Consider the following 24,779-nt stretch of genomic DNA (forward strand, 5'->3'; position numbering starts at 1 on the left):
ACATGTGGTGCCAATTATGTGCCAGTCCATACTGTATATCAATGCATTGTGGAACCACAATTTATAAATTCCCCTAGAATTGAGTAAAACTACAAGATTGACACTTCAGTCCTTCCTGTTCTAAATGTCCTACAGCAATGCCTAGTGACACTGGGGAGCACCTCTGAACCAGGTTGTAACTCAAGGGGCTCCACAGTGTGTGTATCAATTGTCCCGTTGTGCCAAAAGTACAAAGCGTATGTCACTGATGCTTAAAACAAGAAATGACTCCCAACTACCCTGGAAATGTTTAGTACAATTGTATGTGATATGCATCAAAGTGCAAGTGAATCAATTATGCTGCATTCCTTGCAAGAAATTATAGGGGGAAAACATGGCAATCGTATCCACTTTGTGGTGTAGTAAATTACCCCTTTTCTTAGATCAGAGAGTTCGGGAGATGTTATACATATATTGTACAACCGTATTTTCTTGACTGGGTATCATATTAAAGGGCAGTTTTATTAAAGAATTAAAAATTCTAATTATTAAAAAAATGTTATGGTCAAAACTGTCAAGTTCAACTAGGGAATTATCCAAACTCGATTCAAGTTTTTTTTTAAAAAAAATTAGAATTCGGTTTTCTGGCCCTTTAAGAATTCGAATTTGACTATTCACCACCTTAAACCTGCCGAATTCCTGTATAAGTCAATGGGGGGAGGTCCATTGACCAATTTGAAGAGGTTTGCAGCCTTCCTGACTGACTAATTCCCCACCTGCCAGCACATTAGGTTTGAAGATCCGAATTACAGAAAGATCCCTCATCTGGAAAACCACAGGTAGGGGGGGGTGTGTGTGTGTGTGTGTGTGTGTGTGTGTATATATATATATATACACTGTATATATATAACAAGACAATATTTATATTAAACATGACAAACATCAGGTACCTGAGGTAGTGAAAAAATAAAGTTTAATTTAAGCTCCACATTTCACAAAACATATTAGATTATAACTCCAGGACAGTTGTGAAAACAGTTAGATCATATATAAAGACTTAAAAATTACCCCTGAAACACGTTGAAAAATTAAAAAAAAAAACTACGGTTAAAAAAGAAAAAAAAAACCCACAACAAATAACCCCCTTACATTTTATATAAACAGCTGCGTGCTAAACAAAAGCCTCTATGTACTAGTTAGATAAGCCATTAAAATATCCAGTACTCCAGTCGTACTCCGTTGCAGATCTCTTAAAGAACCAGGTTATTGTCAAGAACGTCAGCTATTTTTCAGTTCTCATCATCTCTGCCGTAGTCAATAGTCTGTAGCTCTTGTGCTATACTCTGTGCTAGTTCCATAGTCCCAGCTGCTATCACTCGGCATGACATAAGATCCAGAGGTCCCCCTAAAAACAAAATATACATGAACATATAGAAAGTCATCAAATGACACATATGGACCTGCAGACAACACAAGTATCAGAGTTGTGGCCCTGTAGTCTAATTGTTAGCTGTATGTTGAGGAAGGTCAGATAAGACAATTTTCTGTATGCACAGATTTTTACAGGATATGCACATAAAGACAAAATGAGAAATCTACTGGCAAGCATAAGGGAAGACAGTAAATTTGCTAATAGTGATGTTTTTTGCAGGCATATAGTACAGGTATGGGATCAGTTATCAAGAAACCCGCTATCCAGAAAGCTCCGAATTACCAGAAGGCCATCTCCCATAGACTCCATTATAATGAAATAATCCAAATTTTTAAAAAAAGGATTCCCTTTTACTCTGTAATACTTGTACAGTAGCTTGTACTTGATCCAAACTAAGATATAATGAATCCTTGTTGGAGGTAAAACCAGCCTATTGGGTTTATTTAATGATTACATGATTTTCTAGTAGACTTAAGGTTTAAGCACACGGGCAGACTCGTGGCGCTTCGAGTTCTGAAGTCGCCAAAGTTTCCTCGTGAGGCAACTTCGGCAATCGAAGTGGCACGAGTGCATTGGCGCTGGAGTTTTGTCATTTTAGCAGGCGGCGGGCAGGGTGAAGGCAGTTTCAGGGAGATTGTCGCCCCACAGAAGAGGCGATTAGTCGCCCTTAAGGTATGAAGATCCAAATAAAGCAAGATCCATTATCTGGAAAACCCCAGGTCCTGAGCATTCTGGATAATAGGTCCCATGCCTGTATACTGTGAAAGTGTGTGTGTGTGTGTGTGTGTGTGTGTGTGTGTGTGTGTGTGTGTGTGTGTGTGTGTGTGTGTGTGTGTGTGTGTGTGTGTGTGTGTGTGTGTGTGTGTGTGTGTGTGTGTGTGTGTGTGTGTGTGTGTGTGTGTGTGTGTGTGTGTGTGTGTGTGTGTGTGTGTGTGTGTGTGTGTGTGTGTGTGTGTGTGTGTGTGTGTGTGTGTGTGTGTGTGTGTGTGTGTGTATATTATAGAATTACATCCATCACAGTGCCTTTTGAAAGCTGGGGGCAGATATAATAGATATCAGACATCCATAGATAATGATGGATGTCAGATATCCAATATCTTGTTTACTAGAAGTTAGCTTTACTATTGCCCTCCTCAGACAGTGCCTTTTTTCAACAACTTGTAAGATGTATTTATTAAGTATGCAGGTTGCACATGCAGGTCTGATAAAATGTGGAATAAAACAAGAAGGACTGGAGCCATAAACCTAAACACCTGCTAAAAAAAAATTACAAAATTGTGCATAACACAAGAATATATGCCTTTTTTTGGAAATCACAATCTTAAGTGCTAATAAACTATCTGGTTGCCCCAGAGGAGACAGTATCATTATGAAAACTGTGTGTTGTTATATACAGGTTGCCTTAAATGGAGATATAATATATGGCAACTCCCACTCCCAGAATAATAAAAAGGAGAAGAAATGTTCTTTACAGCAATAATCTATGCCCCACTACTTTGTATATAGATAATATATCTTCTATTTATACTAGGAGGATAGATTTTCTTCAGCTCCAAACAGAGGCAGGAGCATCTTTTGAGGACCATGCAGAACTTGCTGTGAGATTTAATTGTGTCGACTACAGAAACTAGGTCAGTTGCATATGCAGTCTAGTGTTTGGCCTCAGCACTAAATAGGCCACAACAGATCTATTCTATTCCAAGCACTGCAAATTCTGTACTTCTCAAAAGCCAGCGTGTTTTCTATATTGGCATAGGATTCCATCTGGAATGCTTGGGATTTGGTGTTATTTAGATACAATATGGTGATCCAACATCCATATCTATCCATCTATCTCTTATCTATTATATGCACATAAAAATGATTTGCATAAAATGGTGTCTATTTGGAGCTTTCTGGCAATAGTTTTCCGGATCAAGTATCCCATATTATATACTGTACAAAAGGGCACTGGGAACACTTTGCTTGAAAGACTATCTGATCCAATAAAAACCTATTTATATGATGACAATACATACAAGTAAAATCTCTGATTATATCTACCAGTTTATATGTATTATGTTCCACCTCTTTTTTGTATATCATGGCCCTTTTACCCAGGAAGCAATTTCCTTTGCCTTTCCTGTTGTGCGCAATAAAGAAATAACAAAGGACAATTGTGGCCCTAAATAAAGGCAGCACACATGAATTTTATGCAGTTCTCACCTGAAATGTTGCTCGGGTACAGTTTCAGGAAAGTACTGCATATAGTTTCGGTTAGCTTGGCAGGGCCGCACACCTACCTGTAGTATCTATCACAACGCCTCCAGCTTCTCGGATTATGACAGTTGCTGCAGCCAAATCCCAGCAATGGAGTCCATATTGGTAGTAGGCATCAGCAGCACCTGATGCCATGTGACAAAGAGCCAAGGTGGAACTTCCAATCACACGAATCCTACATTACATGTAGTAAATACAAATTGCATTACAGTGTGTGGGTTGGTAGGAAGTTGATGCTAAAAATATATTAAAATTAACAAACCAATTCTTACCCATGAGCTTGGAATTTAAGCAGTTTTTCCATGTTACCCAAGAATAATTTCAAGGTTGCTGGATCACGTTTTGGGCCAATTTCTGTTAAAATTAACGAGTTTCTAATCCCTAAAATTAGAAGATAAGATAGCAAAAATCTTTAATACTATGATATACTGTATATAAAAAAACAATTTGATTTATTTATCTATCTATTTATTTGTAAGTTAGTGGCATGCTGGTAATGGTTAAACCAGCTCTGCAAGTGCTCTCCATAAGTTAAACTGTAAGGCCGAGGGCACATGGAGCTTTGCTCCGCTGTTCTTAGCCTGCAGTTTTTACTTTTCGTAGACTGGTAAAAGCAGATCCGCTCAGTTATGCGCCTTAGTAAAACTGCATTGACAAGTACAACTTCCACCTCTGCTCGGCTAAAGAAAATGGAGCAGAACATGGATCGACCCAAAAACAGCTGCTTTCATGTTTTCGGACTGATTCACGTTTGGCTCCCTGTTGTGTAACCGAGCAGAATCTGTACTTGACAATGCAATTTTACAGCGATGCTTAAGGGCGTGGATCTGCTTCTACCAGCCTGGAGCAGTGGCTCAAGAGAAACATGCTGTTCCTAAATCCATTACTGTACTGAGTATTCTCATCAAAATAGCTTTAAAAAAATTAAAGCAGTAAACAAAAGAAAAGACAAGCATTTACCAGTTTCTTGTGTCACATGGAGTCTCTCTTGATTGCAAAAAGCACCATGACCTTTTCTTCCAGTATACATTTTTCCATTTGTGCAATGATAAATCACTCCAAATTCAAGCTTCAGGGCAAATTGCCCAAATTTGTGTGAAAAAAAAAAAAAAGAACACATTACCTTCCCAAGTCTAAATCCCATTTACCTAAGCTAAGGCTGATTAATGTGACACTAAAACTAGAATACAAGTTCTTCACATAAAAAGAGTTTACAAATACATGGATCACAATCGCACTAGCAACTACCAGACCCCGTATATACTCTGTATTATGGTTACTATGCATTCCCACAGCTAAGTACATATACAGTTAGGTCCATAAATCTTTGGACAGAGACAACCTTTGTCTAATTTTGGTTCTGTACATTAACACAAGGAATTTTAAATGAAACAACTCAGATGCAGTTGAACTGCAGACTTTCGGCTTTAATTCAGTGGGTTGAACAAAACGATTGCATAAAAAAATGTAAGGTTTTTTTAGCACGAGGGGGGGATGGGCACAGACAGCAGGGTCGACTTTCTCCATAGAGGTAAAAACCCCTAAGCAGGGGCAGCCGTGTGCTGGGTCCCTCTGAAGATTTTATTTAGTGGTGGGGCCTGGAATTCTCTAGTTTTGCCACTGGGTATACCTATATCCTAATTAATTATAGACCTTTTCAAAATGTCCTTTTCACAATGGAAGTTGATCTTTCTGCAGTAAGTGGGGTCTATTAAAGGGGGCCATATAAAACTATTCAAATGATTGGACAGTTGCTTGAATATATGTTTATTATGAAATTTGGTCAACCTTAGGGATACCTAAACAGCAATCATTCCCTTCTTCAGATACGAGTGCAGGGGGAACTGCAGAACGTCTCACTTATATCAAAGGGGGGGAACTGGCAGAAGAAAATGTTTTATCATGGCAGACTGATCACATGGTGGTGTCTTGAAATGGATATCCTAAAGTGACAATACATGCACATGTGGTCTAGTATCTAATGATTCTTACAAGGCATGCAATAAATGTTGTCTATCTGGATTTGGCAAAGATTTTGATAGAGACCCATCAAAATGTGTAGTTTAAATAAATAGCTTTTGGCTTTATAAATATTTGTACACTTATAAATAACTAGCTAAGTATACATGCAAAGTGCAGTTGTCAATGAAACATCCTCAGCTAGACTAGACTGCTCTATGTTACATAGTTAAGTTGGGTCGGAGAAAAAAAAAAAAAAAAAAACAGGGCCAAAGTGCATCAAGTTCAACAACTCAAACAAACCCCAGTGCACACCTACACACACACACACACCTCCATATATACACCAACATATATAAACCAACCAATATCTATAATATTTGTATCATCACTATAGCCTTGGATATTATGCTTGTCCAAAAAATCATCCAAGCCCCTCTTGAAAGCATTAATAAAATCTGCCATCACAATAGCAGTGCATTCCACAGCAGTGCATTCCACAACCTCACAATGTTTCACCCATAAAAGGGGAATCTGGACAAACTATATATTTAAGTGACAGATGAAGTTTAAGAAATGTAGTGCAAAATTAAAACAACCACAGGAAAATCAGTAATTTTGTAAAACTGTAAACACTACTGAATTCCAAGACACCCAAGTCTTTAAAAAAAAAAAAGTAAATAATTTTAATTCACCTCTTACCCATCCCCTATGAGATGCCATTAGGAATCTCAGGTTACCAACTTACAGAACACTTTTTATACCTCTCGATTGACAGCAAATCCAATGCTAACGGCAACCGGAGGAAACCTGAAACAAAACACAGTAACTATTAAGCTTTAATTTTTTCATAGGTTATTCTACTGAAAATAACTGCCAAAAATTGTTGGTTTAAATCTTCCTTTTCTCTGTATTGTGCAATTAATTACTGTACAGAACTATTGCCTTGAAATTATGAAAATTGTTCTCATTCGATTCTTTGCACTGTACGGTTTGTAAAATTTCAATTAAAAAAAATAAAAAGAATTTGTTCTAAGACAACAAAATTCCCCTTTAACCCTTTAAGTGCCACAGAACGTAGAATCTACGTTCTGTGGAAAAGTAACTTGAAATGCCACAGAACGTAGATTCTACGTTCTGCAGCACTTCCGGGTTCTGGAGCGGAGGAGCGGCTGTTAGAGCCGCTCGCTCCGTTCCGCTTCGATCCCCTGCCCCTAGGCAACGAGCAGAGCAGGGGATCGAGTGGCCCCTGGGGCGCGATCGCCCAGAGGCCCAAAAACAGCAGCAGGCACGTGTCACTTACGTGTCCTGCTGCTGCAGCCTGCACTGCGTCGTCGATCTCCGCCCCCACAGCACAGAGACAGGAACCACGACGCAGATGTCTTCCAGGGGCGCTTCCTGATCGCCTGCAACAGTCTCCAGCGATTTTTTCAGGTTAGTGCAACAATTACACACACAAACACACCAACACACACTTATTACAGTAATACACACTTAGATTCACACTTACACACACATTTTTGGGGATTGGGGGGGGTCACTTACACTCACTGCACTTACACACACACACATAACATGTAATTTGCCATTTATGTGCGTGTGCGTGTGTACAAATGGTATTGTGGCTTTTTTTTTTTTTTTTCTTATCGCATCGTCTCTTTTTTTGGCTGAGAAAAATGTTTTATTGCCATTATGAATAGCGTATTCGCTAACCGTACTGTGCAATACCTTTTGTATGTTATTTCGGTGATTATATTGCAATTTTGGGTATTTTGGTGCATTTTTAGCCATTTTATTGAATTTTTAGCCATTTTATTGCATTTTCAGCTCTGCATATGTTGTGTTCACTTGTTTCTAGCCGTATAACCTGTTTGGCCCAGCTAAAATATTCAAACTGTGATTCTGACGGCCGATAACACTAGTCTGGAAAAAAAACATTGATTTTTGTGGTTTTATTGGATTTTTTTGCATTTCACTCTTTACTGCCTTATTTTGTTTTGCCTTGTAAATTTTATCTACTATATATCCATTTGGGGGTCTCTGTGCGCCACATAGTTTGGTATATCTATGCATATTGGGCATCAAAGTGTTCAGTAGACACCTGGTGTTCATATTTAGGATGTTTTATGCCGATACGTTACGAAATGTGGGGCATATAATGGGGTAAAATTCAAGCTTTGTGACGATTTTCAGAAATTTGATAAAAACCGTTACGTTCAGCATTGATTTGCAGTTTGGCAGTTTGCAGTAGAAACACTTATTTACCCATATTGGATTCGTCAGCATGTGTACTTTCTGAAAATATATGGTTTTCTGGGGTCTCTGTACTGTTAGGGGGGTCTAATGTCGCATATTACACACACCAGGTGCTTATATTGCAGCAGCCAGCGCGCGTCAGCCGTGAAAATGTATATACACTATTGTCATTTGGGGGTCTCTGTGCGCCACATAGTTTGGTATATCTATGCATATTGGGCATCAAAGTGTTCAGTAGACCCCTGGCGTTCATATTTAGGATGTTTTATGCTGATAAGTTACGAAATGTGGGGCATATAATGGGGTAAAATTCAAGCTTTGTGACAATTTTCAGAAATTTGATAAAAAACGTTATGTTCAGCATTGCTTTTCAGTTTGGCAGTTTGCAGTAGAAACACTTATTTACCCATATTGGATTCGTCAGAATGTGTACTTTCTGAAAATATATGGTTTTCTGGGGTCTCTGTACTGTTAGGTGGTCTAATGTCGCATAATACACACACCGGGTGGTTATATTGCAGCAGCCAGCGCGTCAGCGGTGAAAATGTCTATACATATTGTCATTTGGGGGTCTCTGTGCGCCACATAGTTTGGTATATCTATGCACATTGGGCATCAAACTGTTTAGTAGACACCTATGTTTATTTTTAGGATGCTTTATGCTGGTAATGATACATGGACAATACGATGCTGGAAAGTTGAAGCTTTGAGGCAATTTCCAGATATTTCACCCAAACCGCCAAATTTGGCAAAGCCTTGCGACTCAGTAGTTTGGAGCAGAAAGGCATGGGTACCCATTTTAGATTCTGTAGAATGTGTACTTTCCAAAAATATATGGGTTTTGGGGGGTAAACATATATTTCTGTGTTTTTACCCCACAAAAATGCAGTCAATGTGTTGATTTTTCATTAGCTGAAGTTACCCACGGGACTGTTTGTATGCGCTAACTTCATTTTGGGGCCTCTAAATGCCAGATACTTTGGTAAACCTATGAACAATGGCCACCAAACTGTTTGGAGGAACCCTGGCAATCATATTTAGGGTGCTTTTTCTTAGTACATAATGACACATGGGTGATATGGTGCTGGGAAGTTGAAGCTTTGAGGCAATTTTCAGATATTTCACCAAAACCGACAACTTTGGGAAAGCCTTGCGACTCAGTTTGGAGCAGAAAGGCATGGGTACCCATTTTAGATTCAGTAGAATGTGTACTTTCCAAAAATATATGGGTTTTGGGGGGTAAACATATATTTGTGTTTTTACCCCACAAAAATGCAGTAAATGTGTTGATCTTTCATTTGCTGAAGTTACCCACGGGACTGTTTGTATGCGCTAACTTCATTTTGGGGCCTCTAAATGCCAGATACTTTGGTAAACCTATGAACAATGGCCACCAAACTGTTTGGAGGAACCCTGGCAATCATATTTAGGGTGCTTTTTCTTAGTACGTAATGATACATGGGTGATATGGTGCTGGGAAGTTGAAGGTTTGAGGCAATTTTCAGATATTTCACCAAAACCGACAATTTTGGGAAAGCCTTGCGACTCAGTAGTTTGGAGCAGAAAGGCATGGGTACCCATTTTAGCTTCAATAGAATGTGTACTTTCCAAAAATATATGGGTTTGGGGGGTAAACATATATTTCTGTGTTTTTACCCCACAAAAAATGCAGTCAATGTGTTGATTTCTCAGTAGCTGAAGTAAAGTCCTGAACAATTTGGATGTGCTAACTTCATATTGATGTCTCTAAATGCCAGATACTTTGGTAAACCTATGCATAATGGGTATCAAACTGTTCAGTGGACCCCTGGCAATCATATTTCAGGTGCTTTTTCTTGGTACCTAATATAGTTTGGGATATGCGGAGCAGCAAAATAAAACCTTTGAAATGATTTTTCAGAATTTTTTTTGAAAAACCGCTATGTTCAGACAAGCTTTTATGTTTGGTAGTTGGGAGTAGAGAGACATAGTTACCCATTTTGTAATCGGCAGAATGTGTACTTTTCAAAAATGTATGGTTTTCTGGGGTAAACCTACGGTTTCAGGATTTTTTGCCTTGGAATCTAAAGCATGCCGTTTTCTGCCTTAGTGCTTTCAAAATTCGGTAATATACTGCCGGGAGTTTTTGCTGTACAGAAATCCTAAATCTCCCTAAAACTATACATATCTGGTATTGGCACATTCGAGAGACATAAGGCTTTCCAAATCAGTTGGATTTTCATCCGTAACATTAAATATTTTTCTGGTATAAATTGATATACGATGAAAATGGTAATTTTTCATTTTTTTTGGTATTTAGTACTATAAATTTTTTTGCACAGGTGGAAATACATGAAAACTCAGGCAGATTTAGAAAGCTCGGTTTCTCCCGAAAAAAACAATGTATAGTTTTCCTAGGTAAACTATAGGTTTCCCCTCAGAAAATGCCCCTAAAGTGAGAGAGCACAAAATGTTTCAAAAACGGCTGGCATTTCGCCTAACCAAAATGTGAAATTCTGCTGGCACTTAAAGGGTTAACACAAGAAGGATTTTAAACCCCTTATGAGCTTGATTTACATTACACTTTACCCTCTACAATAATGATGTTTCAGTAAAGTCGCATTGTGCATTACACAAAACTTTCCATTAGGATTATTTAAGAACTGTCACAATCTATATATAATAACAGTAATGATTAACTGGATACATATGAACCATGTATATTTTTGGAAACACTAAGTGACATGCTAGATGAAAAAACAAAAGGCATATTTTGCCCACAATATTCATTTATACTAAGTATTGCCAGTTTCCTTGTTATTCTATGAACATGAAACAGACATCTGAAAACAAAAACAGGCTTAACCCAGTTTACTTTTAGATTTAAAGGCAGCTCTCTCATCCCTGAACCATAGCTCCTTAGGAAATATACAGCACCAGAACAGGGGAAACAAATGAGCACTCTGCTGTCACTTTATGTTGTCCTTTTTCCAAGTGACACTTGCACATATGCAGTACAGTATACATTGTGAATTTGTAAGTCCAAGCCAGGAATACTTGGGATAAGGCAAATATGAACGCCTTAAAATGTAGAGAGGCAAAATTGCCAAAGGAAAAAATACCTGTGTACAAAGTTGCATGTTCCATCTATAGGATCAATAATCCACGTTGGGCTGTCGGTAAGAATACATTTAGAACCTGCAGCGGTAGATTCTTCTCCAATAAATCTAGACAAGGAGAATAGGTTGGTAATCAAAGAAAGGATTAATGGATGTATCAGCAACTGTGATACAATAGATTTCACTTTTTTTTTTTTTTTTAAACTATTTTGATTAAACTTGGAAAACTTCACTTTGCATACTTAAAGAAGATGAATGATAAAAGATAATTCTTAGATGGAAATGGTTTCAAATAAATTTACTTTAGTGCCCTTAGAAGCATTCCCAAGTCTTACATTTGGACAGAAAACAAGGGAAGTATATATTATTGTGTGCCAGGGCCTGGCTTCAGAAGCAACGTTATTTTTGTAACACTTTTGAACTGCAGGATTTGTCAAATAGACCAACAGTAAAAATGCCATTGCCTTGAGCTAATAGTTTATTGTTAAGTGTATCTATAGTTATACATATGTAGTAGGGATTCACCGAATCCATTATTTTGGATTGGGCCAACCCCCGAATCCTTGGCAAAAGATTCGGCTGAGTACTGCACCGAATCCGAACATATGGGTGGGAAGGGGAAAACATTTTTTACTTTCTTGTTTTGTGACAAAAAGTCACGTGTTTTTCCTCCCCACCCCCAATTTGCATATGCAAATTAGGATTCGGTTAGGCTAGGCAGAAGGGTTTGGCCAAATCAGAATCCTGCTAAAAAAGGCTGAATACTGGCCAAATCCCGAGCCGAATCCTGGATTCAGCGCATCCCTAATATGTAGTAAATATTTTCTCTGCTTGTACACTGCTCAGAATGAGATAGCAAAGTACACAAGAGATACCATATTAGGATATTTCAGTTGCTCAAATACTTTATTTTCATTGCAGAAATGAAGGCGATTGACCTCATTTTTAACTAACAATATAGCCCTATATTATATATGCTTTAGATTCATTATACATATTTCTCATTTCTACATATTCATTAAATCAGTAAGAAACAAAGACCTTATTTATTAACCATTCCTCATAAGTTAATCACGTCTCCATAGAGACTGTTTAATGACCCAAATAAGTTTGCAAGGATAATTTACTGTTAAAAGCGTCTTATTCAATCTGTAAATAAACTGCTATTGTTTGCAGTAAATCAAACCCTACCCTGCAAGATTATTACACAGATGTACTAACCATGGATACAGAAAATAGTACAAAAAGCCCCTTTGTTTTCACAAGCGGGTGATATAAATATAGAACAGGAAGGACACACACACCTACGGTGGTTGGTGGTTTTCATACTTAATGAAAATACATGGCTCAGCAGTTTACATAGCAGAGAGGCCTAGCTTTGGGTCAAGGGGCAAAATAAATAAATAAACATTTGGTAGGATCAGTCTTAATGGAGAATAACCAAACTAAGCTGTTCTTTGGCCAGCCTAAAAAAGAATGCCTCAGCTGTAGTTTCTCCAATTCCATTATAAAAAATTAGTCAGCAACACATATAAGAATCAGAGAATTCAAATTAAGGGCTTTATTTTACATTTAACACAGAATCACCATTTATAGCAGTCCTTGTGTCACTGGGTATGGTAAAGGTGATGACTGGGAACCATAAAGTTCAGTTGATTTGCAGGCACAAAAACCCATCAACAAAAATAAACAATGGGTAATCATATTTAAAAGGGAAACCGAATACAGTTAAAATGTATGGATCAACTGAGACATTAAAATTCTTTTCTGACAATACTCTTACAAAATAGACTAATATCATAAACTAACATAAGGGAGGTAATAGTTTAACTATATACTATGAATGTTTCCGTCATTTGTTTAATGTTGCACAATACTGGATTGCTATATGTAGTCTGCTAAGCCAGGGAGCGAGCAGTTCTAGTTCATAAATAACATTACCAAACCTGGACTATAGAGGAAGAAGGTGTGTTTACCAGAGAGTATAAAATTGCAGTGGTTAATTGATCTGTGAAGTTCAGATGTGGCATTATCAAAAACATGGTGTGCAATTGTCTCAAGATATTGGAGAGCTGCTTTCTCTTTAAAGGAACAGTAACAGCAAAAAAATAAAAGTGGTTTAAAGTAACACAATATCATGTATTGTTCCCCTGCCTTGTTAAAATGCTGGAAAACACTACTATTGTTTATATAAATAAGCTGCTGTGTAACAATGGGGGCAGCCATTAAAAGGAGAAAATGCTCAGGTTACACAGCAGATAAGCTCTGTAGAACATAATGGTGTTCTGTTATCCACTATTTAACATGTGCCATATAGACATTTTTTTAATTTCCACCATTGCAGGTTGTTTATATGAACTATTGTAGTGTTTCTGAAGCAAACACATCAGTTTTACCAGTGCAGGGCAACAATACATTATATTTTCATTCCTTTAAAGTGGACCCGTCACCCAAACAAATTATTCAAAATCCTATTTTATCACATTAGTCAAGCAAAATGAACTTTAATTACACTATATAAAATTATTTAAATCTTGTTTCCTTCAGAGTGGAAACTCATAATTATAGCAAGCAGGCAGGAGCCATTTTGTGCACACTGTTCTTAAGACAAGCCTTCCATCATCTCAGAATCTTGTTTGTGCACCAGAATGGGGGACCTGAAGTCCATCTCCGTGCCCTGGTTACACAATTAAACGGTGAAGTGCTGAATGGAAAGTGAAAGCAATTGTCTGCCCCGCCTCTATACCTAGGCATAAAGGCAGGGCAGACAATATTTGATTGACAGCTGAGATTTTTAAATGAGTTTACAACAGCTATGAATGCTTTAATAAAAAAAATAGAAATTGGATTTCATGTTTAATTTGAAAAGGACTTTTATTATACAGATTTGTGTGTCTGGGTGACGGGTCCACTTTAAAACACTTCATTTTTTGGTGTTAATGTTCCTTCAACTCCATGCAGTTTATTTGTTGGATTTCACAGCCACCTATGCTAGCTGCCAACAAGTGGGGAAAAATTAGGTTAATCTGCTGCTTTTCCTCCCAATAAATGCATTGGGGGTGGGGGATTAAAGACCAAGACACTGCCTTCATGGCCTTGTTGGACTTTGCGCAACAGGAATTTTCAATCAAATTGGACTGATCCCAGATCAGATATCGTCTAGGAAGCCAAAAGCACCAATACGAGATCAACTGTCAATTAATTTTTTTTCCTTTTCTCTAATAATAAAACAGTACCTTGCACCCAACTAAGATATAATTAATCCATATTGAAGGCAAAACAATCCTGCTGGGTTTAATTAACATTTACATTATTTTAATTAGACTTAAGGTATGGAGATCTAAATTACACCTTATCCGGAATACCCCAGGACCCGAGCATTCTGGATAACAGGTCCCATATCTGTACAGATTTTTTAGATTCAATATAGCATACTTATATAATGCTATTACTGTCAGTGACATGGGCTACAGCAGCATACCTGTGTGAGGGAAACTTGTCTTTCAGTGCTGAAATTATTAGATCTTCTACTAAATGATCAGTCTCTGTGACAAGATCCACCACAGATGTTTTGGTTGAGATCCTTTTTTCTTCAGTCAGCGCTTTCTTTACGACCTGTAAAGAAGACATTGTCACCAGCATGATTCTGCTCCATTAGACAACACAAAGGCAGACACAAGGTCAAGCCAAGGAACAATGCAGAAATAGGCACAGAGAATAGGTAAATAACACAAACCTGAGTTGATATAGAGCAATAGCTGCTGACTTATGACACTAGAATTTTTGCTGAACCTTATCCTAAAGGAATCTGAGTATGGTGGTCATGTACAAGTACAACACCCTCCAGGATGTCTGTTTTTTACAGTATCTGGGTTTGTACAGTTCAGTGTTTAGTTTAAATTTATGAAGGGTATTACAGAAAGAAGCTTGTATTAAACTGAGTCTTCTGCCAACCACTGAAATATTACTGAATTGTGCAAGGACATACACACAAATTTTACGACGGTTTAAATAAACTTGCTACAGTAACATCATTTTACTTAAAGGGGAACAATCGCTAAAATGAAAATTTAATAGAAGCTTCATCCCACTGAAATAAAAGAAACTTTGTAAATACAATCTATTAAATATTCTGCATTGTTTCTGAAATAATCAGGTTTATCTTCACTATCCCTTTCTCAGCATCTGTTTCTCTTCATTTGGTCTTCTTGCAGCAGTTGGCTGTCAGATAGTCACGGACATTTAGATATATCTTATAGGGGGGGGGGGCTTCCTTTCCTAGCAGATGTATTAGAGCTCATTCAAATAACCGACTCCAGTACAAACAAAATCTAACAAAGTAACTGCCTTTTGCACAAATTCTGCATGTAAAGAGACACGTTTTCTCTTGATTTTAATAGAGTGAGCTTGAATACATCTTCTAGGCAAAAGGAGCCCCCCTATTAAATACATTGGATCTAACTGTCAATGAATATATGACACCCAACTGCTGCGTGAACACAAAATGGAGAAACAGATGCTTAGAGAGGAATAGTGAAGATAAACTTGATTATTTGAGAAACAATGCAGAATATTTAATAGATTGTATTTACAAAGTTTCTTTTATTTCAGTGGGATGAAGCTTCTATTAAATTTTCATTTTCGTGAAAGTTCCCCTTTAAAAGGGCAGCATCCCACCTTGTGCAGTGAATAGGGCTTGTGTTACTATGCATTGGGTAAGTCAAATATACAATAAAAAAAGGCACCAGGGAACATCAGAAGAGGCCAGGAGCCAGATAGTAAAAGTTAAAAATTGACATTTTATTTTAACCAGATAGTAAAAGTTAAAAATTTAGGATTCAGCAGGGTTACATTTCCTATGGCAGTCAGCAGGCACATTTTCTATATGCTAGACAGTAGGCCCTTATAGTAGAATCCACAGGATTAATAGATTACAGAAACAGTGGACATTTTGTATTTCATTTATTATAATTCTGGAAGTATTATTAAAAGAGAACAGTCTCATGGTACACATATTTGGTGGGCACACTTCCATTAGCTTGTGGAGTCGTCACATCCTAAAGTTCTACAGTCAGCGAGCCTCAATGTGCCAAGTGAGTTCACTGAAAGTGCAACACCATCTAAAGATAGCTGAAATGGGAGTTTGGCAGTAGTCTCTAGGTGTTTCACGGAACACTTCTTGCCTCCAAAAAGCTGTCAGCAGATACAAATACCTTTTACTACAGGCGAGTTAGAAGCAGAATGGCATTAGGTCTGGATCAGAATGCCAAAAGTGTAGAGGATAATAAGCTAGTGTCCCAGTGAATATACAACACAGTGTTAAACTGCCTTAGTAGCAGTGAACTGCAATTGTGACATTATAGCACATGGGCTGACCTAGGAATATGTCCCATGCCCTTTCAGGAGAAGTGCATTATGTATGATCAGAATAACTGGTCAAATTAAGGTGGCCATACACTAAAAGATCTACTCATTTGGTGAGGAAGCCAAACAAGCACTCTTCCACCCAAGGAGGAAGATATCTGGCTTGAATTTGATCCTTGGCCCTAGAGTCAAAGATCACATTGCAGCGATGGGTATACGAGCGGTTGGAGCAATGCAGTCCACCCTCCGACCACTTGTATAACCGCCAGTTATCTGGTCTCGAAGATCAAACTTTCCCAGCTCTCATTTGGTTTGGTCCATCAGCGGTCTCCATAGACAGGCAGATAACAGCCTGAATCAACAGATTAAGTTTGCCAGTGTATGGCCACTTTTATACTGGGGTCAAAAAAACAAAAAACAAAAAACACATTAATGTTTTTGGCAAGTAAATTTGCTTTAAAAAGGACAAGTGTCCTCTTTCAGTTACAGCCATGTTCATGCAAAACATTTGATGCCTATCAGTGGCAACAGCTAAAATGTCACTCATTTGATGGCAATAGTCACATTTCAGCATTAAATTACTACACTGAACCCCATAAAAATGGCAGCAGACCAAAACCGAGAAGAGAGAGTCTATGGTTTGCTCGCTATTTATACATGACTGTCTAGCCTATATTGTCTCTATTTTATGACCGTTACTACCAAAGGCAAGAAGTTGAGTGAGCGAATAAGGCGAGCGACCATAACAGAGAATCCGTGAGAGGAAGGAAGTGTAGTAATGGCAGAATTTGTGTGCACATCCTGAAGAGGGAAGAGTAAAATCATGTGTGCTACAAAGGAAAAACTAGATATTATAATCTGCAATACAGTGCTTATCACATTTTTAATTTTAAAATGCAGAAACTGCGTCACAGTGTTGAAGTTAGGGGCCTATTGTTTGCAGTCAACCACAGGTTTCAGGATATGAGTCAAAGCTCCTACACAGCAATGTTACCTATGCAAAACAAAGCAAGCAATCATAATCAAATGCATCAGCAAACTTGAATTCAGTATATCTTAAAAGTTTTAAGATGCTACAGGTAAAGTCTAGGAGTCAGTTTTGTGGCCCAATATGCAGCTAAAAATTATGTTTGCATCTTATTTTAATAATGTTTATCTATTGTAGCAGTGAATGTCACATTTGAATCAAAGATTAACACACTGGAGGTGACAATTTATTAGGTACCACCAGTAACTAAAATGACTACCTTCCAACGATGGACAATAAAACACGTTAATAAACAAACAATTAAATCCTGAATAAGATGGGATCTGATTAATTCATGATGTAGTTTAGAGCAGTGGGTCAGAAGCATTGCATTTGCATGTTAAAATATTCAAAATAAACAGCTTTGGGGAGTTTCCATTTCCATCTACTCTTACACCGATATCTGCAATTAAATTATTGATCCCAAACATAAACCTCAACGAGCTTATTGCTAAAGGCATTACTTCACTAGGAGACCTCTACTTTGCTAACACACAGAGACATTTTGATGACCTTCAAAGAAAATATCAACTATCGGGCAACGCGAAATTCCCACTGATGCAAATCACTCATCTATTGCAGTCCCATCTCCAAAGCCCTAAAACCACCAGAAGGTCTACACACATGGAACTTCTCTGTAGAGAAAGTGTACATGGAAAGGGAGTGCTATCCGACTGCTATAAGTTACTTCTGCAGAAAGATCCAGAGCTTAAACTTCTCTACCAAATGAGATGGGAACAGGATTTAAACATCCACCTCACCCCTCAACAATGGGACAGAGTATTTGTGGCATCCCAAGGAGCCACAAGATGCACTAATCACATTGAGATAAACAAAAAAGTGTTGTTCAGATGGCACCTCACACCTGTGAAGATTCATAATATTAACCGTAATTATGACAACAAATGTTGGAGAGGGTGCGATACTCCCGGCACTTTATACCACATGTGGTGGGAGTGCCCTCAAGTACTGATGTTTTGGAAGTCGATATTTCAATTCCTGCACGATGAGCTAAACTGGACTTTACCCTTTGAGCCTCAAATAGCTCTGCTTAATGCTTTCCCTTCTTCTGTGAAACCGCCACAACGGAAATTGCTGTTTGATATTTACTGCTGCTGCTACAATCATATCAAGAAAATGGAAATTGAACGCTACTTATTCTCTTCAGGAGCGCTTTACTCTACTTTCCACTCATGAGCAAATGGAGGCGATGGCATCCACCAATGACAATAAGAGAGAGGCCCATGATGTCATATGGTCGCCTTGGCAGCGATTTAGGTCTCACAGCCAAGCCGCACAGCATATCTTGCATCCGACCCATTCTATATCCCATTCTCAATCTGGTGCAACAGATATATTGCATTGAATAGGGGAACACCCCTTAGATCTGCCTATCAGTTCTTTCAAGAGCATAACAGTTAACTTTTCTTTTTTTTTTTTTTATGTATTCTTTTGTGTTTTATAGGCTTATTTCTTACTGTGATTTCACTATAACCAGAATAATGACGCTTGACTCTGCTGTAATTTGTACTTTTATACTTTATTGAGCCCAGAGAATTGTGTACCAGTTCTACTACGTTCCTTTTGTATCGCTGCCTGTGATATTCAATAAAGCATCTTTCTGGTTAAAAAAAAATATATATTCAACATAAACGGTCACCCCTTCCCATATAAAGCATGGGAAACGCTCTGCCTATGACTGTCAGACATAGATACACACAATATGCCCAGCCTCACTGTCAATGTGTCATAACAGCTCTAGGGTCCTCTAAATCTGTGGAACACAGAAATTACACCACAACGTTCTCAAACAAAAAATATAAATAAATAAAAAACTATAAAAAGAAAGAAAAAGAAAAAAATGAAGGCAAATTGAAAAAACTTGTTTAGAATTGGCCATTCTATAACATACTAAAAGTTAACTTAAAGGTGAACCATCCCTTTAATAAATAAAATGTCACAATGACATAGTAGTTCTAGATTTAGACCCAAACTTGAACAATGTCACCATTCATGTTGACAGGGATAGGCTTGGATGACCAATAGGGTAATGTGTTAGCTTCCGACACCATCTTCATATAGCTTTAAAATTGCAGTGATAAAATGCTGGAGTCAGAGGATTTATGTTCTGACTCCACAGTCCTGGTTAAAAGAGAACCAACTATTTTGCATAATGAAATAAAATGTAATTATAAGAAACTTTCCCATATATATTAAAACCGCTACTGAATACAGGATCTGTTTGTTTCTTTGTATTCTCTGTACGCCTATTTGTTAAAACAATGTAGCAGAAGCCAATGTTTAGTTGCTATGGATGCAATGACATGTCAGCATGTGAAAGTACTGTAAATAAGATGCAAAATGAAACATTAGAAGAGCAAACTCTGTATTTAACAACTAGCCTAAGCAGTGTTAACTTGTAATATGAACTGAAAGAGTAGTTTAACTACAGCCAGGGGAAGCAAGTTGGGCAGCAATATACAGCTTAGGCTGGTGTTACTATACCTGCTTTTATTTTCCAAGTAAAGTCATACGGACAGTTTTTGTGATGCTATCCCCAAGCATGGCATGTTATATTTGTTCTCTTTATTCACTGCAGAAGAGCCACATCCAAAAAGTGTTTAAGAACCCTACTGTTAATGCTCCACAGTGTGTGTGTGTATGTATGTATGTATGTATGTATGTATGTATGTATGTATGTATGTATGTATGTATGTATGTATATATATATATATATACACACACACACACACATAATCAAATAAGTCATCATATATTAATTTACACAGTTGGCTTTGACATTACTGCTGGATGTGAAGGGTGGGGGGGAGGAAAGTATGGCTATCTGTATATACCCACTGAATAAAATATTTGGAACATGACTTGGGTTGCAAATAAACATGCTCTCACATAGGAAAGAAGTTAACATTTACTGGCGATGCATACGACCCCTTCTGTTATTAATTCATTAGGCCCAGGCTTCCTCTACAAAGGCCATGATATTAAAGGTCGATATTTGTAAAGCGTTTGACACCCTTACTTGGCCATATTTGCACTACATAGTACAGAAATGGGGCCAAGGCACAAGATTCCAATCCTGCTTTATACCACTCTCCCAGCGCCAATGTAACTTCAATGGGATTCAAATCCCATGCTTTCACTTTGCAATGAGGCACCTACCAGGGCTGCCCCCTCTCTCCCATATCGTACATGGGCTTTGGATCAACTGAATACAACATCAAATATCATTGTTAGCAGGTGATGTAACACTACTGCTCTCCCAACCACTAACTTCTCTCTCCAAATTGTATAATTTACTGGGACAAATGTCAGGTGTTTCAATAAATCATAAGTCTGAAGCCCTTCACCTCAGTCTCCCACAAGAAATCGTTAAAGTCTTAAAATTGAATTTTGAATTTATATGGCGACCTGACAGTGAGTCCACGTTAGGGGTAAACATTACAGCACAACATGGGCAATAGGAAAATCCTTTACGCCTTTCCTTAAAAGGGATACTGTCATGGGAAAAAATATTTTTTTCAAAAAGAATCAGTTAATAGTGCTGCTCCAACAGAATTCTGCACTGAAATCCATTTCTCAAAAGAGCAAACAGATTTTTTTATATTCAATTTTAAAATCTGACATGGGGCTAGACATTTTGTCAATTTCCCAGCTGCCCCCAGTCATATGACTTGTGCCTGCACTTAAGGAGACAAATGCTTTCTGGCAGGCTGCTGTTTTTCCTTCTCAATGTAACTGAATGCGTCTCAGTGGGACATGGGTTTTTATTATTGAGTGCTGTTCTTAGATCTACCAGGCAGCTGTTATCTTGTGTTAGGGAGCCGTTATCTGGTTACCTTCCCATTGTTCTTTTGTTTGGCTGCTGGGGGTAAAAGGGAGGGAGGTGATATTACTCTAACATGCAGTACAGCAGTAAAGAGTGATCAACGTTTATCAGAGCACAAGTCACATGACATGGGGCTGCTGGGAAATTGACAATATGTCTAGCCCCATGTAAGATTTCAAATTTGAATATAAAAGAAAAAATCTGTTTGCTCTTTTGAGAAATGGATTGCAGTGCAGAATTCTGCTGGAGCAGCACTATTATCTGATTTATTTTGAAAATTTTTTTTTTCCCATGACAGTATCCCTTTAACCTTGTCCATTATTACTATGCAGCCCAACTGACTGTGCTACCTGCCCTACACTTAGGGCACGCAGGTCCTCAATGTACAATACTAGAAAAACACTATAGCGACTCATTTAATGCATAAGAACCTTTTATGGACTACCTGATCTAAAAGGGGGACCCGCACAAATAACCCATGTTTGGACACCACTGTAAATATCTGGGACAGAGTAAGATACTCAGTGGGACCGATTTTCCCATGGACCCCAGCAGCTCCATTAATCCAGAATTCAGAGTTTGAACCTGAGCAAAACCCAGTAACTTTTCAATGGTAGCAGTCCAAAGACTAGAATCAATAATTTGTTCACAACAAGAGTTCCCCCTAGCAGAAAGATTTAGGGCCTCTCAGTTAATACATTATGCAAGGTCCTTAAAGGAGAAGGCATTTTATTGCCAATAGATTAGCCACAATAGTGCAAGCTAGAATGCTATATTTATTCTGTAGAATGTTTTACCATACCTGAGTAAAAAGCTCTAGAAGCTCTCTGTTTGTTTAGGATAGGAGCTGCAGTATTAATGTGGTGTGACATCACTTCCTGCCCGATTCTCTCCCTGCTCTGGACTCAGATTACAGTAGAGAAGGGAGGGGGGGGGGGGGGAAGAGGAGCAAACTGAGCATGCTCTTGCCCAGGGCAATGAGGTTTAAGATGAAGGCAAGGGCGATCCTGGCCCCCCCCGCCGCCTGAGGCAGCAGCAGTTGCTGCTGCCCCCCCTCCCCAGGAAATTTGCTCTTAAAGTACCAGGAGCAGCATTTTTGCTGCCCCTGGTACCTAGTGGGGCGCTGCTGCCTGAGGCAACAGCCTCAACTCGCCTCATTGGCGGAGCACCTCTAGGCAGGAAGTCTGATACAGAAGCCCATGAGTACACAATAGAAGGAAAGAAATGCAGTGTTTCTTTTGACAGGGGACTCAGAGCAGCACCACTTTGGGGGATTACTGGTATATTTAGATGGACCTTTCTGATAAGGCTTACTTACTTTTAGCCTTTCCTTCTCCTTTAAAGAATTATTGGGAGACAGCTGAAGGTAATTTAACCTTTTTGGAAAGTTGGTGTGTGCACCCACCCCAGTGCAAACATATGATTACTAAACTATAGCTTACCCTTAGAACAGTGATCCCCAACCAGTAGCTCGTGAGCAACATGTTGCTCTCCAACCCCTTGGATGTTGCTCTCAGGGTCTTCAAAGTAGCTGCTAATTTTTGAATTCAAGGCTTGAAAGCAAGTTTTAATTGCATAAAAATGAAGTACAGTGCCAAGTAGAGCCTCTTGTAGGCTACCAATACACATAAAGGCTACCAAATAGCCAATCACAGCCCGTATTTGGCACCCCAAACCCATGCTTGTGTTGCTCACCAACTCTTTTTACATTTGAATGTGACTCACAGGTAAAAAAGGTTGGGGACCCCTGCCTTAGAATATCTCACCCAAGAGAACACCCCTATGTCCACTCTTGGAAAGGGACCTAAAGACCACCCTCGAACCGGAAATCTGGAATACTTGTTGGGATATAACCAAGTCTAGTGCGATAAATACAAGAATACTAGAGGCTTTTAACTTTCCGTTAAATACTAATGCCAAATACTTAGAAATCTGGCAGCCAGGGCTTGACTACAGATGGCCAGTCCCCTCATTGCTTTCAATATAACTTTATATAGAGGGTGGGCCCCTTTTTTCTTTGTGTGGGTAAATTTCTGCCTCCTCCTCAAAAATAAAAAAAAAGTGCTCAATCAGCACTTTCAATATAAAGTGCTCTATTAGCCCGCACTTCCGGTGAGGTAAAAATAAAGGGTTATGGTTTAAATGTTTTGGAAAACCCCAGGTTACAAGTATTCTGGATAACAGATCCCATAGCAGTACTTGTTTTCTGATTAGATTCAGATCCCTGCTGTGAAACTGACATTTGCACTTTAGGAACAAAAACTGCCCTATAAAATGTAATAATCAGAGGAGAGGTCCAGAGGATGTCAGGGATCTGAATGGACATGTAAGGCAAACTTGCTACAGATAAAAGAAGCTTTTGCGGAGGAGCAATTAGTAACACTTGTGATCTACGCTTTCCTCTCACGTGTTCAGCTAGAGGAGCCTCTCATTCTGGACAGGAGAAACAAGCTCAGTGTGTGTGATTCATAGTAAGAGGTAGTGGGGGATGCTGATGTAGTGGCAATTGCGGCCCTCCAGCAACTGAACTCTCTGCGGTACAGAAGCCCTAATGTAATATACACAGCGCCCCCTATCACGTGTCTAGAGATGTTGCTGCTGCTCACCTGTCCGGCTCGGAGGGCCAGCTGCACTGCCGTCTCCATACATTCTTTCCAGGGATCCTCAGCCGCCTCTCCGCCATCGGCAAGTGTATTGGGCGCTGCCTTGTCCCCGTGTCCGTCAGCTGGGAGAGCGCTCCTCCCGGCTCCTTCACTTGGCTTCATGTCTGTCTATTCCTGCTCTTAACAATACGTGATGCTCAGGCTGCGCTCTCCTCAATGGCAGCCAAGAGACCTCAGCAAGTATGATAGAGTAACCTTCCGCAGTCCGGCTCCCCCTCTAAGCGACTCTCCCAGTACAGACTGCGCTTTCCTACAACTGCTCCCCAGCTAAATACGTGCAACTAGCCTCCCGCGCCCTTGCCTCTGTTCCACTCGCGTCGCTTTTCCCTGTCTTCTAGTCCACAAAACCCCGCCCCATAGCAAAGCAGCCCTATGGTAACCTTACTGCAATACCCGCCCTAGGGGAGAAGAGGGCGGGGCTCACATACATTGGCGCGTCGGCAGCAGGGAAGCTCTGCTTGTTGTTGTCTGTCATGTGGTACAGCATAGATATTAGCTGAGCTTTCCTGCTTGCCAGCAACCCCATTGCCTAAACCACCGTGGATGGGCAAAACAATTGTGTCATTGTTATATAATAATTATTCCAGCGAGTTATCCTGTATGAGCTGATAATCACCTCAGCATCCATTTTGTGTGTGGCACAATTCAAGTTCACAGAAGTAGAGCAGCTTGTGTGTGGAAGTAAAACTGGTCATACCAATGGTGTGTAGGAATGTGTATGGTGGCTTGTCACAACCAATATCCATGTACAATGTACAAAGGCCAGTTGGAGCATTTGGCAGGTTTGAACATTTCGTCTGCCAGTGTGCTCTATGGACCAGTTGATGGTGTAGATGAGGAAGTTATCAGGAGCCGCCCATCACTCACTTCCTGCTGTTTCATATTTCATGCTCTT

General features: G+C 39.0%; 1 protein-coding gene across 1 annotated transcript; it reads right to left on the reverse strand.

The window, feature by feature from the left end:
- Positions 1-930: 930 nt before the first annotated feature.
- Positions 931-24,175, reverse strand: impa2.L (inositol(myo)-1(or 4)-monophosphatase 2 L homeolog). Its single transcript, NM_001114798.1, is given in 8 exon segments — positions 931-1,384; positions 3,694-3,845; positions 3,943-4,051; positions 4,631-4,739; positions 6,394-6,439; positions 10,987-11,091; positions 14,465-14,598; positions 23,828-24,175. Coding segments are annotated over 8 exon segments (930 nt in total). The 5' UTR covers positions 23,987-24,175; the 3' UTR covers positions 931-1,268.
- Between the last annotated feature and the right edge of the window lie 604 nt (positions 24,176-24,779).

Source organism: Xenopus laevis, chromosome 6L (genome assembly GCF_017654675.1).
Source record: "Xenopus laevis strain J_2021 chromosome 6L, Xenopus_laevis_v10.1, whole genome shotgun sequence".
Classification (NCBI taxonomy): domain Eukaryota; kingdom Metazoa; phylum Chordata; class Amphibia; order Anura; family Pipidae; genus Xenopus; species Xenopus laevis.